The sequence below is a fragment of the Vanessa atalanta genome, chromosome W (genome assembly GCF_905147765.1).
Source record: "Vanessa atalanta chromosome W, ilVanAtal1.2, whole genome shotgun sequence".
Taxonomy (NCBI): domain Eukaryota; kingdom Metazoa; phylum Arthropoda; class Insecta; order Lepidoptera; family Nymphalidae; genus Vanessa; species Vanessa atalanta.
Window position 1 is genome coordinate 2,068,118 of NC_061901.1, and position 13,351 is coordinate 2,081,468.

At 48.1% G+C, this 13,351-nt stretch overlaps 3 protein-coding genes across 3 annotated transcripts; 2 read left to right on the top strand and 1 right to left on the bottom strand.

Moving 5' to 3' along the window:
- Positions 1 to 607: 607 nt before the first annotated feature.
- On the bottom strand, positions 608 to 1,228 carry LOC125075489 (ribonuclease H-like). Its single transcript, XM_047687203.1, has one exon. The coding sequence runs from the start codon at positions 1,226 to 1,228 to the stop codon at positions 608 to 610; it is 621 nt and encodes a 206-aa protein (XP_047543159.1).
- A 3,586-nt stretch (positions 1,229 to 4,814) lies between these two features.
- Positions 4,815 to 7,591, top strand: LOC125075491. Its single transcript, XM_047687204.1, has 2 exons — positions 4,815 to 5,078; positions 5,546 to 7,591. The coding sequence occupies exons 1-2, from the start codon at positions 4,815 to 4,817 to the stop codon at positions 7,589 to 7,591; spliced, it is 2,310 nt and encodes a 769-aa protein (XP_047543160.1).
- Positions 7,592 to 10,630: 3,039 nt separating this feature from the next.
- Positions 10,631 to 12,005, top strand: LOC125075492. The gene is made up of 2 exons (XM_047687205.1): positions 10,631 to 11,154; positions 11,201 to 12,005. Exons 1-2 carry the CDS (start codon positions 10,631 to 10,633, stop codon positions 12,003 to 12,005), a joined length of 1,329 nt encoding a protein of 442 aa, XP_047543161.1.
- Positions 12,006 to 13,351: the final 1,346 nt, after the last annotated feature.

Sequence of the window (13,351 nt, forward strand, 5' to 3'; positions counted from 1 at the left end):
AGCGACTTAGGAAGCGCGTTCCTTCGACTGCGGACGGGGGGAGACTAGTTAGGTTTTTTTTTTTTTTCCGGGGAAAATCCCTCATGGACGCCTAGGAATGGAGGGCCCAGGCAGTACCGGACTCTTACCGGCTAAAATCCCCATTTGTCATCAAAATCAAAATCTAGTCACGTTTGTTCCTCCCGTTTCCCCTGATATTATTTCAGGGCCTTTTTTTACATATTTTATATATACAGTTAAAACTTACATCTACGTCTCAAACATATTCTATATTATACAATTATACATTTACAGCAAATTACCAATACTAACTATTTCTAATATTTACAATTTTACATAATTTAACGCAATAGTCCATTAAATCTTTTCCGTGCTCTTTATTCTCAAATAATAGGTAGGCTACTCCTTTCCAGTTTCACCCCCGTTTTTTGTTCAAAATTATATTTTTCAATTTGGTGGATGGGGCATTCGAGCAAGCAGTGCAGCGTAGATTCCACCGCCTGTGGATCGCATAGACATGATGGGTTCTCCTTACACTTGAACCGGTGCAAGTATTCGGAGAATCCACCATGTCCCGTGAACATCTGCGTTAGGTATCCTTGGGGTTTTATTTTTCTAATTTCTTTACCGCGTCCGGAAAGAACGCTCTCGTTACGGAAGCCGTCCCTCCCGACTGGTATCGCCGGTTCCATTCAGCGAGAGTCTTCTCACGAATGTTCCTCTTGACGAATGAAACCGGAACCTGGTCGTAGTCCGGCTTTCTCCGGCTCGAGAGCGCCGCTTCCTTCGCCAGGCAGTCTGCGCGTTCGTTCCCGGGGAGACCCGTGTGGGCTTTGATCCAAAACAAGAACACCATCTTGTTTTGTACCAAAGCCCGATGTAAGTTACGTCTGATCTCCACCGCTAACGGATGAAGGTTCCATTGGCCCGTTACGGTCTTCAGCGCTGCTCTGGAGTCACTGTACAGACCAAAGGAACTCCCCCCGTTCTTGAGGATCTCGCTTGTGGCTCTACAGATGGCCAGGAGTTCCGCCTGGTAGACTGTGCAGTACGCGGGTAGGCTGAGTTTGACTGCCTTGGTCTCGACCTCATTATTCCATAAGGATAATGCAGCCCCGACCCGGCCGCCAATCTTGCTCCCGTCGGTGAATATTCGCACCTGCTGCACATTGTTTAGGTCTACTTGGTTCTGGTCCGAGAGACTTCGGATCTCCAGGTCCATCTGCATCGCCGGGTGAGGAGCGTCCGCAAATCCAGCCGCTCGTTCGGTCTCTCGATCGCCCAGTACTGAGCGGGATGACCCTCTCCGTGCTTCATAAAGGGCGGCTGCTTCCTTTACTCTTAGGTCGAGAGGCAGTATCCCGGCCAGTAGTAGTGCCGCGTTCAGAGAGACGGTAGGATTTACAGAGCTTCTGAGCGAAACCTCTCTGGACCGCGTTCAAGTGTTTTTGCACTCCAAGTTTTCCCGCCGCAGGCGCCCACGCCGCTGCTGCATAAGTAATGATTGGCTCTATTGCAGCCGTATAGATTATCCTAATTATTTCTGGGTGTAGCCTCCAGCTAACCCTTGCGGCTTTCGATAGTCTTTTATATATGTCTGTGCCTTTGGCGCATATGTTTGCGACGTGTTTGTTAAATGTGAGTTTTCTATCTATAGTGAGCCCCAGGATTTTAATCTCGTCAGACATGCCGATGTCCACCCCGGCCATGCTCAAACGTGGGGTGTCGTATTTTAATTTGTTTGTAGTAGTCATTGCGCAGGTCTTGTGTGGTGCGAATTTTAGTTTGTTCGCTATACCCCATTCGTGAGCATAACTCAGGGCGGCTCCGGCCTGTCTCTCAATTTCGAGAGCCGTGTCTTCCGCGAAAACCAGCACTACATCGTCAGCGAATGCTTGACAGAAGTACTTCTTCTTTTCCATTTCATGTAGTAGTGGGTCTAACAAGAGATTCCACATGATAGGGCCACCTATTGACCCTTGCACACATCCTTTATTTGTGGCTCTTATCATTTCTTCCCCAGCGTATCTGAGTCTGACTTTCCTTTTGTCGAGATAACTGTCTAGTAGCCTCCTGATATTTACCGGTACTTTTTCCTCAGCCAGACGAATTCTGATTGCTGGCCACCATGCGCTGTCGAAGGATCCCTCTATATCTAGTGACACCAGGGCGACAAGCTTTTTGAGCTTAATCTGCCCCTTTATGTGGTGTATCAGGGTATAGAGGGCGTCCTCGGTGCTCTCCGATCGCGGTCTTTAGTTCCAGCATAATAAACGGCGGGTCGTGATGCTCAGCATCCTGCCTGTCGTTTATTCGCTCTGCCGCCTCTCTGGTGCGGTGATGGTGGACATTGTCTACTCTAGCGAGATCTTCGGGGTAGAACGTCTCAGCTAGCAAGTCAGCCGACTCTTTGGGGTTCAGGTGTGCTCCATCTTTGGTTAGGGTCAAGTCTTCTTGTCTCCTGGTGGTTTTCCTTATAATTCTGTCAACTCCATACCATACTCCTTCCCTATCCTGTTTCTCACAAAAATTTTTGGTAACAAAATGGTACTGTGGTCGGAGCTGGTGGTGGTTTGGTCTACCCTCCAGCCTTCGATCAGTTCCAGCAGGTCTAATGAGCATGCAGTTATATCCACTATACTGGTGAACCTTCTGGTTAGGTTAGGTTAGGTTCCCCCGGGGGGGGGGTACATGTCAGTCGCCTCCTCGTGACGTACCCTGGGCAACGGAGCCGGCTCGAGTTTACTCGCCGGCCACGGCTAAGACTGACGCGGCGGTTAGGTCACGGGTCGCTCCCGGTCCTTCTCTGATCACCAGAGTGGACCGTGTGCGCGGCCTCGTGGCAAATGAGGGTGTTGTATATTTGTAAATATCTAGTCGTAGTTGTTATACATATTTCATGTTTATTTTGTTATTTGTTAATTAGGTGTATATAAATTTGTAAATTTCTTATGTTGTTTTGAGGAAGAAACAACAAAAGAAATTTACAAATTTCGATAAAAAATCACCCCGAATCCCAAGTAGCCTCGCAGCGCGATGGGGTGCATGGCCGAAGGGTATTTCGGTCCCGACTGCGTTTCCTTTCCTACCCTTCCACATCCTTATTCCTTCCTCCTCCTATCCTTCCTTCTTCCTGCCGGCAGCCCCGGCACAATTTTTAAAAATGAATGCAACTAAAGGTAAAACTACCCCAGGAGGGTGACAATCCCTCTCCGATCCGCTTCACGGATCGGGCTGTCCCACTTCGAATTCTGGGGGAGACAAAGATGCATTTTCGATTTTCACGACGATCATACCGCGAGCATAACGGACACAGGCACGATGACAGGACAAGTTGACATGGTGGTGGAAGTGGGCGCCCCGATGGCGCACACCAAAACCAATGACCCAGGCGCACCCAAGGTACCCGTCGTCCGGCTAGAACGACTCTCTCTCGAGTCGGTCTCGTCGGTTGGCAACGAACGGAGAAAAGGGGAGAAGCGGCCTCACAGAGAAGACACCCACTCGGACTCCGATAGCGACGCCACATACGCTGTATGCGTAGCGACTCGGAGACCTCTATTAGCAGGTGGTTAAAGCCGGCTAACAAAAGGGGGCGTGGACGACCATCCACCCACGGCAGATACGTTGGACTGGGCAAATCAATGGAGGAGCTGAGCACCCTGTCCCGGAAAGAAGAGAGACGTGAAACTGAAGACGCGCTGGCCGCTTATAATGAAGCGGCCAAGGTGGTCATGGAGGCCCGAAACAGAAGACGTCAACCGGACGTGCCCACTGACGAGGCGGCGAAGACGTCAGCTGCTCTGGACGCAGCCGTCCAAGAAGCGTTGGACGTGGTGCTGCAGGTTGCCGATAAATCCGGCAACCTAAAGGGTACGTTTGTCAGGGCTCTAAAGGCTGCCGCGAATTCCATCAAAGGCGCGGTAGCGGACCTCAGAGCCCTGACCATCACGGAGGAAGTTGCGCGATTGGAAGCAGCCAAGGCGCAGCTATCGGGTCAACTGGCCGAGCTGCGCCGGGAAGTGGCACTGATGCGCACGCAGCCGGCGAAGATGGATGACGCGAACATCCAGCGTGTCATGGAGAAGGCGCTGCGCTCCAACCGGGAGCAGTTCAGCACAATGCTGAATGCCCGGATGGAGGGCATCGAGCGCCGTCTCCTTCCGGAGCCTCGGCTGCGACCTCCGCTGGCCGCCGACCGTCAATCAGCGCAGACCGCAGTCGCAACAGCGAGGGTGACGACACCATCCGAGTCGCCCGTCGCTGCTGTCACGAAGAAGAAGAAGAAGAAGGCAAAACGGCCGAACATGGCTGCCCAAGAAGCGGCAGCAACAGCAGCGACAGCAGAGAAGCGAACTGCCCCTCCATCTGCGAAACCAGGCAGTTCGTCGCTGTCATGGGCCGCCGTTGCTCAAAAACTTTTTTATCACGTCACGTCGTTGGAGTGACAGCTGATTTTGTGGCTCTAATAGTTTTAAATTAAATAAAAAACAAAGACACTATTAAACAGTTTTGTTATACTAAATAATTGTGTGTGTGACAATATTCCGTGAGTGAACTATAGTGGGAAGACCTTTCTAGTGTTTATTAACAGAAATATCATTAAAATATCTCTGAACGGTCTGTTACAATATACCCACGTAACTTTGACGTGAAAGAAAAAATTTAGATTTTAGCTAATTTTTTCATTTTTACAACGCCATCTAACGTCCTCCTTTAACACTGCGTAGTGCCTCATTCATATCGATAATGGTAAATAAGTGCAAGCACTGTGGTAAATTTCTTGCGACCACAGATGGCGTAAAATGCGCAAAATGTGCCTCAAGATATCATCGGGTCTAACGGCGAGCGAGTACGACCGCGTACTATTGTGGTGCGGCTGGCACGCCGCTCACTGCGCGACGAGCTGCTGCGAACGGCGCGCGTGCGGCGCGGTGTTGATACGTCGGGCATCATCGATGGGGAGCTGCGACGTTATTATTTCAATGAGCGACTCACTCCTCTCAATCGCTACCTATTTTTTAAGGCGCGAGAGGAAGGAAATAGAAAGGGATGGCGATTCGTCTGGACGAGAGGGGGTAAAATTTATATACGGCGTAGTACGGATACACCTGTATATCGCATCCGAGCGGAAACAGATATTCAAAAGTTTTTTTGCATAAGCAAAGATTAGATTGTTTACTACTTTACGTTAATATTGAATGTTTACATGTTATTGTTAAATACTTTACTTTTTGCTATTACTGTCCTTTTATTCTTAATTTACCATTGATTTTAAATTACTCGAGTCGTTAAAATATAACGATATATTAATCTGTTTTAATATTACGAGTGAGATGCCCAAATTTAAAATGAGCAATGCAGCCAACGTACGCCAATTTATTCACACTATTTATCCATTACATTATACTACATTATATATTTTTTACTTTATTATACTTACATATAACTTTTATATCGGACTTTTACATATATTTTTAGATATGTTATTCCTAACAATTACACATTTTTTACACATATATATATTCCGGTTACAATGTTACAGAGATTTTTATCAACAATGCCTAGGGTACGTAAATTAAGAATTGGTTTTCTGAATCCAGGCTCTCTGGGGGCACATCATGACGAGTTCATGTTGGCTATCGATCGCCATGACGTCGATATCATGGCTTTAAATGAAACGTGGCTTAGAGAAGGTGAGGAGGGACGAGCACCACATATCCCAGGATATCGACTACGCCACAAGCCGCGCCCTGCTGCAGTGCGTGGCCGTGGTGGTGGTGTGGGCTATTACATTAGAAGAGGAATTTCGGCGCGTACTCTTATCCATCCGATAACTTCCCCGGACATAGAACAAATGTGGCTGAGGGTGAGCGTTGGTGGGAAGAAGCTAATTATCGGCACTGCTTATCGACCTCCGTGGCTAAATCCACGTACTTTTTTTGATGGGCTTACGGAGACGTTCACTACACTTTGTGATTATGATCATATAGTGTTGATGGGTGACTTTAATATTAACTTTCTCGACACCAACAATTATTGTACACGTCTATTAATTGATTTTTTAACGTTCTCCAATCTCAACCAAATTGTTAAAGACCCCACCCACTTTACTTCACACAGTGAGACTCTGATAGATTTAGTTTGTGTGGATGGTAATACTAGTCAAGTTCGGGTAGACTATATACATGAGCTTAGCAGCCATGCCTTCTTATCCTTCGATTTTAATATTCGAAAGGAGAAGCCTAAACCATTGCTCAAATTCTATAGAAAAATTAACAACATTACTGAGAATGACCTCAAAGACTACTTAACTAATTTTAATCTACAATTTGAAAACATATACGATGTAAACAGTCTTGTTAGCGAATTTAACAGTATTCGCGATGACATTCACATATCGTTCTATAAGGATTTAAAATCTGAAGTTGAATTGGCAATCCACAGAGAGAAGAGTGCCTACTTTACTCACTTCATAAATAATAATACAAAGAGGCCGAAGTACATGTGGAAGCATCTAAAAAACATTTTTAACTATAAGAAAAAACGGGATTGTTTTCTACCTGATCACCTATCGGATCCGAATTTACTTAATCATTTTTTCCTTGATTTACCCGGTAATAATGATGTGACACTATCGGATCTTAATTTCTATACCAGTAACAGATATTGTTCTAGTAGCTTTGCCTTAAATCAGGTAGACGACATAACTGTATTAAAAACATTACGGAGCATTAAATCAAAGGCTATAGGATCCGATGGTATCTCAATGGATATGATTTATAGTGGTTTACCGTTTATTTCTGAAACGATTGTAAATATAGTTAATACTTCCATTCGGACATCCACTTTTCCTTATTTATGGAAAAATGCAATCGTGAAACCTATACCAAAAATTGATAACCCCATAAATATTAGCGATTTTCGACCAATTAGTATTTTGCCCTCATTATCAAAAGTCCTAGAAAAAATAGTGTGTTTTCAACTTACAGACTATTTAGAAGCTAATGAAATACTTCCTTGTGTTCAGTCTGGGTTTAGGAAGGGTAGAAGTACATCTACCGCTCTAGCTAATGTAGTTGACGATGTTCTAAGAGCGCAAGACGCTGGGGAAGGTACCATACTAGTGCTCCTCGATTTTTCACGTGCCTTCGATACTATTAATTTAGCGTTATTACTGTCTAAATTACACTACTACGGTTTTAGTGCAGATACTATTAGGTGGTTCGATAGCTATCTCAACAATAGATCTCAGGTTGTAGAAGTTACTCGGGAGGATGGATCTAAATGCGTATCTGGAAGCAGTACAATTACAAGAGGGGTACCGCAGGGATCTATCCTCGGATCTGTTCTCTTTTCGCTATATTGTGCTGACATAGTTAATTCGATACATTTCTGCAATTATCATATTTACGCCGACGATATTCAGTTATATTTATCTTTTAAACCCACAGATTTAAATATAGCGCTAAACAAGCTTAACGAAGACTTAAAGAGAATTACTACATGGTCCAACTCAAACTGTCTGATCTTAAACCCAAAGAATACTAAATACATGATCTTGGGCCGCCAACTCAGATACACAAGATAACATCATTATCCCCAAATATAAAATTGCAAAACATTCAGGTTGAGCGAGTCAGCGAAACTAGAAATCTGGGAGTCTTTATGGACAAAAACTTAAGATTTGATCAGCACATTATGCAAATTGTTCGAAATTGCTTCTATCGGTTAAAATTACTATATCAAATTCGTAAATACTTGAAACCTCACGTGAGAATAAATCTGTGCGAGGCACTTGTTCTTTCGAAATTAAATTATGCCGATATCGTAACGGGCCCGAGGTTACTAATGCGTACTAAAAATCTTATTCAAAAGGTTCAAAATGCCTGTGCTCGATATTGTTTCAACGTTCCACCACGCTCACACGTTACGCCATATTTGAACTCTGTCAAAATGTTAAAAATGGACTATCGCAGACAGTTACATTTCGCGACTTTATTGTTCAGCATAGTAAAATACAAAATGCCTCCGTATCTATATCACAAACTCAAATGGGCCTGTGAGCAGAGACTAACCCATGAAACACGAGCCTCATCTTACTCGTTGTCCATGCCGCCATATAAGACTGCTGCTTTTCGGGGTAGTTTCATTTACACTGCGACAAAGTGCTGGAATAACCCGCCGCCACCTCTTCGAAACCTGAAAACAGTAAATATCTTTAGAAAAAAATTTAAAATGTATTTAATAGATTTACAATTACATTCTTAACAAACATTTACATATTGGTTTTTATTTTTCGCACGTTTGTTCTCTTGTGTAAAATTACTTTAAATACTTACCTACTTGATTTGGCCTTTTGGCAAGGTGGCGGTGCGTTTGTACTCTCAGCATATCGTGTTTTGTCACACGTGTTGATTGCTCGATGTAATCTTTGGGTTGTTTGAAACCCCCATTCTAAAAATGGAATATGAAAAGAGTCATATATAATTTACTGTTATGAAATCCACTGTTGGCAGCGAATAGCGCGTATTTAATTAATATGACAATTATCTTTTATTCTATTTTCTATAACTCGGGATTAACAAATTTATATATCATATATTTATCATTTATCACATATAGGTAATTTTATGTAGCATACACTATTATATTTACACACAGTAACACTCGTTACTCAACTTATAATTTAATAACTTTAAGTACATTAATTTTATTTCTTTATACATATATTAACTTGTGGACGTTTATCAGCGTACGATCAAGTGAGCGTCTAGACTATAACTAGGGCGTTCACTTTCATTCAAATAGTACCACACATATGTATATTTATAATTAGTTACTTTATCAATTATTTTTTCGCTACCTATGACGTGACGTACGTAGCTACTGGCGACCACAGAATACCAGCGTTGAAGCTCATTTAACAATGGTTTCAACACAAGCTGAGTGGTTTACCAATTTGGGCATCACATTCTTTCCTGTTTTTTGTCATTTTGTATATTTTTTATTTTATTTTATGATTTGTACAATGTGTATGTCCAAATAAAGAGTTTTTGATTTGATTTGATTTGAAAAACAACAGAGCAAGGCGGCTAAGAAGAACATGACGAAGACCACGAAATCGGATTTGAGAGATATGAAGAATAAGGCCCCTAAAGGGAAACTTCGCCCTCCTCGCACCGCGGTAATTACGATCACCCTAAAACCCGGCGCCGAGGAGAAAGGGGTGAGGTATGAGGACGTTCTCGCCGAGGCCAAAAGCCGAATCAAGCTCGGCGAGGTAGGCCTCACCTCTGTGCGCTTCCGCACGACGGCAACGGGGGCACGGATGCTGGAGGTCCCGCCGGGTACCAACGACGCGGAGAAGGCAGCGGATGTCCTGGCGGTCAAGCTCCGCGAGGTCCTCAGCTCGGACGCGGTCCAGGTCCATAGACCGACTAAGTGTGTCGAGTTGAGAGTCTTGGACCTGGACGACTCGGTGACTGCAGTGGAGGTGGTGTCTGCGGTCGCCGACACTGGGGCTCGCGACGATCAACAGCGGATCGGAGAGCACGTGCGTGCGGCAGCGGGGCGAGTCGATCGTGGACTTAACGTTCGCGTCCATCGCCCTAGCCCGCCGTGTTCGGGATTGGAGGGTCTAGACGGGGGTGGAGACTCTGTCGGATCATAGATATATCCGATTTGATGTCTCTGCGGTTCCCGTCGTCCAGCCCGCTGTTGAGCGGTCAGAAGGTCCGCGGTGGAGTCTGGGCCACCTCGGCAGCCAGTTGGCAAAGGAGGCGGCCATCGTGGAGGCCTGGTGCGCCGGTTCCGATCCGGTCGTCCAGGTCGACCGAGAGGCTGACCGACTCGGTGCCGCCCTGTTCCGCATTTGCGATGTGGCGATGCCGAGGGTGCAGTCTCAGGCTCCACGTCGTCGTGTCTACTGGTGGCGCCCGGAACTGCGGACGCTGCGGAGAACGTGCGTTGCGGCCCGTCGCCAATACGCCAGGGCCAGGAGGAGACGGATACGCGACCACAACCTGGAAGAGGCTCTTTACAGGCTTTTAGAGGCTTGCGTATCACTCCGGAAGGCGATCGCGCAGGCGAAGGAAGCGGTGTGGGTGGAGTGGCTCGCTTCACTCGATGCAGATCCCTGGGGGAGACCGTATCGGGTCGTGAGACAGAAGCTCCGACCCTGGACACCCCCACTCACCACCACCATCCAGCCGCAGCTTCTGGGACGAATCACGGAGGAGCTCTTCCCGCAGCGAGAAGCGTTCGTCCCACCGGCGATGGAACCCGAATACGTCGGAGAGGTGGCGGGTCAGGCGTCCCCGGTTACCGAGGCGGAGTTGTGCGCGGCTGTCCTGAAGCTCCGTTCGAAAAGGACAGCCCCCGAGCCTGACGGGATACCGGGACGCGCGCTGACGATCGCGCTGGAGCAGTTGGGTGACGTTACGTGCCGGCTGTTTTACGCGTGCCTGGCTCAGGGCAGGTTCCCCGATCGGTGGAATACGGGAAGGCTCGTACTCATCCGTAAGGAGGGTCGAGCCCCCGATCAGCCGTCGGCCTACCACCTATCGTACTGCTCGACGAGGTGAGCAAACTCTTCGAGCGTGTGCTCGCCGTCCGCCTAGTCGACAGCATGGAGCCGGGCCTCAACGAGCGACAGTATGGCTTCCGCCGTGGCCGCTCGACGCTGGACGCGATCGCCAGGGTGAGGGACCTGGCAGAAGAGGAGGTGGCTCAGGGTGGGGTTTTGTTGGCTGTCTCGTTGGACATATCCAACGCCTTCAACTCCCTGCCCTGGGAAGTCATCCGAGACGGGCTGAGGTACCACAACGTGCCGTGTTACCTGCAGCGACTGATCGGTGACTACTTTGCTGGCAGAGCGGTCTCCTACCCGACGAGCGACGGTTGGAGAAGAAGACCGATGACGTGCGGTGTTCCACAGGGCTCGGTACTGGGGCCCCTTCTGTGGAACATCGGGTACGACTGGGTGCTGCGCGGGGCCACTCTGCGGGGGGTCAGCGTCACATGCTACGCTGACGACACCCTCGTGTCGGCCCGCGGCAGCTCCCATCGCGAGGCGGCTTATCGAGCCACAGCCGGCGTCGCACACGCGGTTCACCGCATCCGTGCACTGGGCATTGATGTGGCCTTGCACAAGTCCGAGGCCCTTGCTTTTCATGGACCTCGGAACGCGCCACCTCAGGGCATGTGTGATGGTCATCACAGTGGGCGGAACTTCCATCACCATCGGGTCGACGATGAAGTACCTGGGACTCGTACTCGATGGCAGGTGGAAGTTCGAGGAGCACTTCCGGCGCTTGGCCCCAAGACTGGTGGCTGCAGCCGGAGCGCTGGGGCGGATTCTCCCCAATGTCGGAGGACCGGGAGGCTCGTGCGGACGCTCTGAGTACACGCAACGTCGCGTCCCTGCGACGTCCGCAGCGAGCGATGGCGCTCAGGGCGGCTCGGGCGTACCGTACGGTGTCGTGCACTGCAGCCTGCCTGCTGTCCGGAAGCCCGCCATGGGACCTCGAGGCCGAGATCAACTCGAGCGTCTACTGGCGGCTGAAGGCAGCGAGAGCGGAGGGAGACCGACCCCATCCTCGGGAAGTTCGGAGCTAGAGGGAGGAGGCCAGCGGAAGGCTCTTCGCAAAATGGAAAGAGAGGCTACGCGTTCCGGGAGTGAGTCTCACTCACTTACGTACCACCTGACACAGCTTCTGACCGGCCACGGATGTTTTGCAAAATATCTGTGTGACGTGGCCGGCAGAGAGCCTACAACGACGTGCTACCATTGTGGCAACGGAGCCGTGGACACGGCCGAACACACGCGCGCAGAGTGCCCAGCTTGGGCAGAGCCTCGCGCTGCCCTGTTCACGGCTATCGGACAAGACATCTCGCTTCCGGCCTTAGTGCGTAAGATGGTCGCGAGTGCAGAGGCGTGGGCGGCATTACGGGTCTTCAGCGAAACCGTAATGTCCGCACGCGAGCCACGCGCGTTCCCGTAGCCCTATCGCCTTGCGGCGAGGCGAAAATCCTAGGAGGTTTAAGTGGGTAGGACGGGGCCTTCTGACCCGGGAGTCCCACATATCCGTCCCGGTCCCCCCCCCTTCGGCCGGGCGGAATGCGTCAATGCATTTCCTCCTAGTAAAACTAAAAAAAAAAAAGGTTAGGTTAGGTTTTAGTGGGGTACATGTCAGTCGCCTCCTCGTGGCGTACCCTGGGCAACGGGGCCGGCTCGAGTTTACTCGCCGGCCACGGCTAAGACTGACGCGGCGGGTCAGGGGTCGCTCCCGGTACATCTCTATTAACAGAGTGGACTGTGGAGCGGCTTTGTGACAAAGTAGGGTTAGGAGTTTTTTCTTTTATTGATTTATTTTGTCTTCTTCTTTTATTTGGTTTCTTTGATTTCATTTAGTTTCTTAGATTTATTTTGTTTTTCATTTATGTTCTTTTGTTCTGCTTGCTTTGTTTTGTTCGTTTCGTTTTGTGTGTTGTTTTTTTTTTTTTTACTTATTTCTTTCCTACTATTGTAGAGGGGTCGAGACGCGACCACACCCGCTTGGTTGCAGGCGCATCTAAGCGGAATTCATTTATTCGTTTGTCTCCTCATTTACGGGGGAGCAAACCTTTTCGGCGGGTCCGTTGAGTCGGGTTGACCGAACAGCGGACGGAGGCATGATTTAATGCCGCCGTCGGGGTGCTTGGCTTAACCGTCCGGCCCCAGAGGAAGGACACCTCTAAGATAAAAAACCACCCAATCCCAAGTGGCCTCGCAGCGCGATGGGATGCATGGCCGAAGCGTATTTCGGTCCCGACTGCGTTTCCTTTCCCACCCTTCCACATCCTTATTCCTTCCTCCTCCTATCCTTCCTTCTTCCTGCCGGCAGCCCCGGCAAAAATTTTAAAAATGAGTGCAACTAAAGGTAAAACTACCCCAGGAGGGTGCCATGCCCTCTCCGATCCGCTTCACGGATCGGGCTTAATAAAACTCGAGTATGATTCGTAACGGACTGACGCTTTATTTGAATTCAGAGAAAGGTTTTACACTTAAGTTCACAGGTGGCGCTGGTTGTACATAGACAATATTTTGGTACCATAGATAAAATATACAATATTTTTTACACCACCACTTAACAAAATAATGTCCACACAGAAGCTTACACATAACAATAAAAGAAAATCAAATTAAACAATTTTTGACAACCCTAACATCTTAATAAATTTATAACGTTTGGCACTACAGAGACTCTTAGTAAGTATGTCAGCTGGCATCTCAGCTGAAGGTTAATAAGATATATTGACCAATTCTTTAACAACACATTGTCTGATAAAATGATGCCGAACATCAATA

What these genes read in the sequence shown, in the direction of transcription:
- LOC125075489 (XM_047687203.1), bottom strand. Translation starts at nt 1,228, where the DNA reads ATGCAGATGGACCTGGAGATCCGAAGTCTCTCGGACCAGAACCAAGTA.
- LOC125075491 (XM_047687204.1), top strand. Translation starts at nt 4,815, where the DNA reads ATGTGCCTCAAGATATCATCGGGTCTAACGGCGAGCGAGTACGACCGC. An exon ending in ATTCGTCTGGACGAGAGGGG is followed by an intron (nt 5,079 to 5,545) that starts GTAAAATTTATA and finishes ACAATGTTACAG; the next exon opens with AGATTTTTATCAACAATGCC.
- LOC125075492 (XM_047687205.1), top strand. Translation starts at nt 10,631, where the DNA reads ATGGAGCCGGGCCTCAACGAGCGACAGTATGGCTTCCGCCGTGGCCGC. An exon ending in ATTGATGTGGCCTTGCACAA is followed by an intron (nt 11,155 to 11,200) that starts GTCCGAGGCCCT and finishes GCGCCACCTCAG; the next exon opens with GGCATGTGTGATGGTCATCA.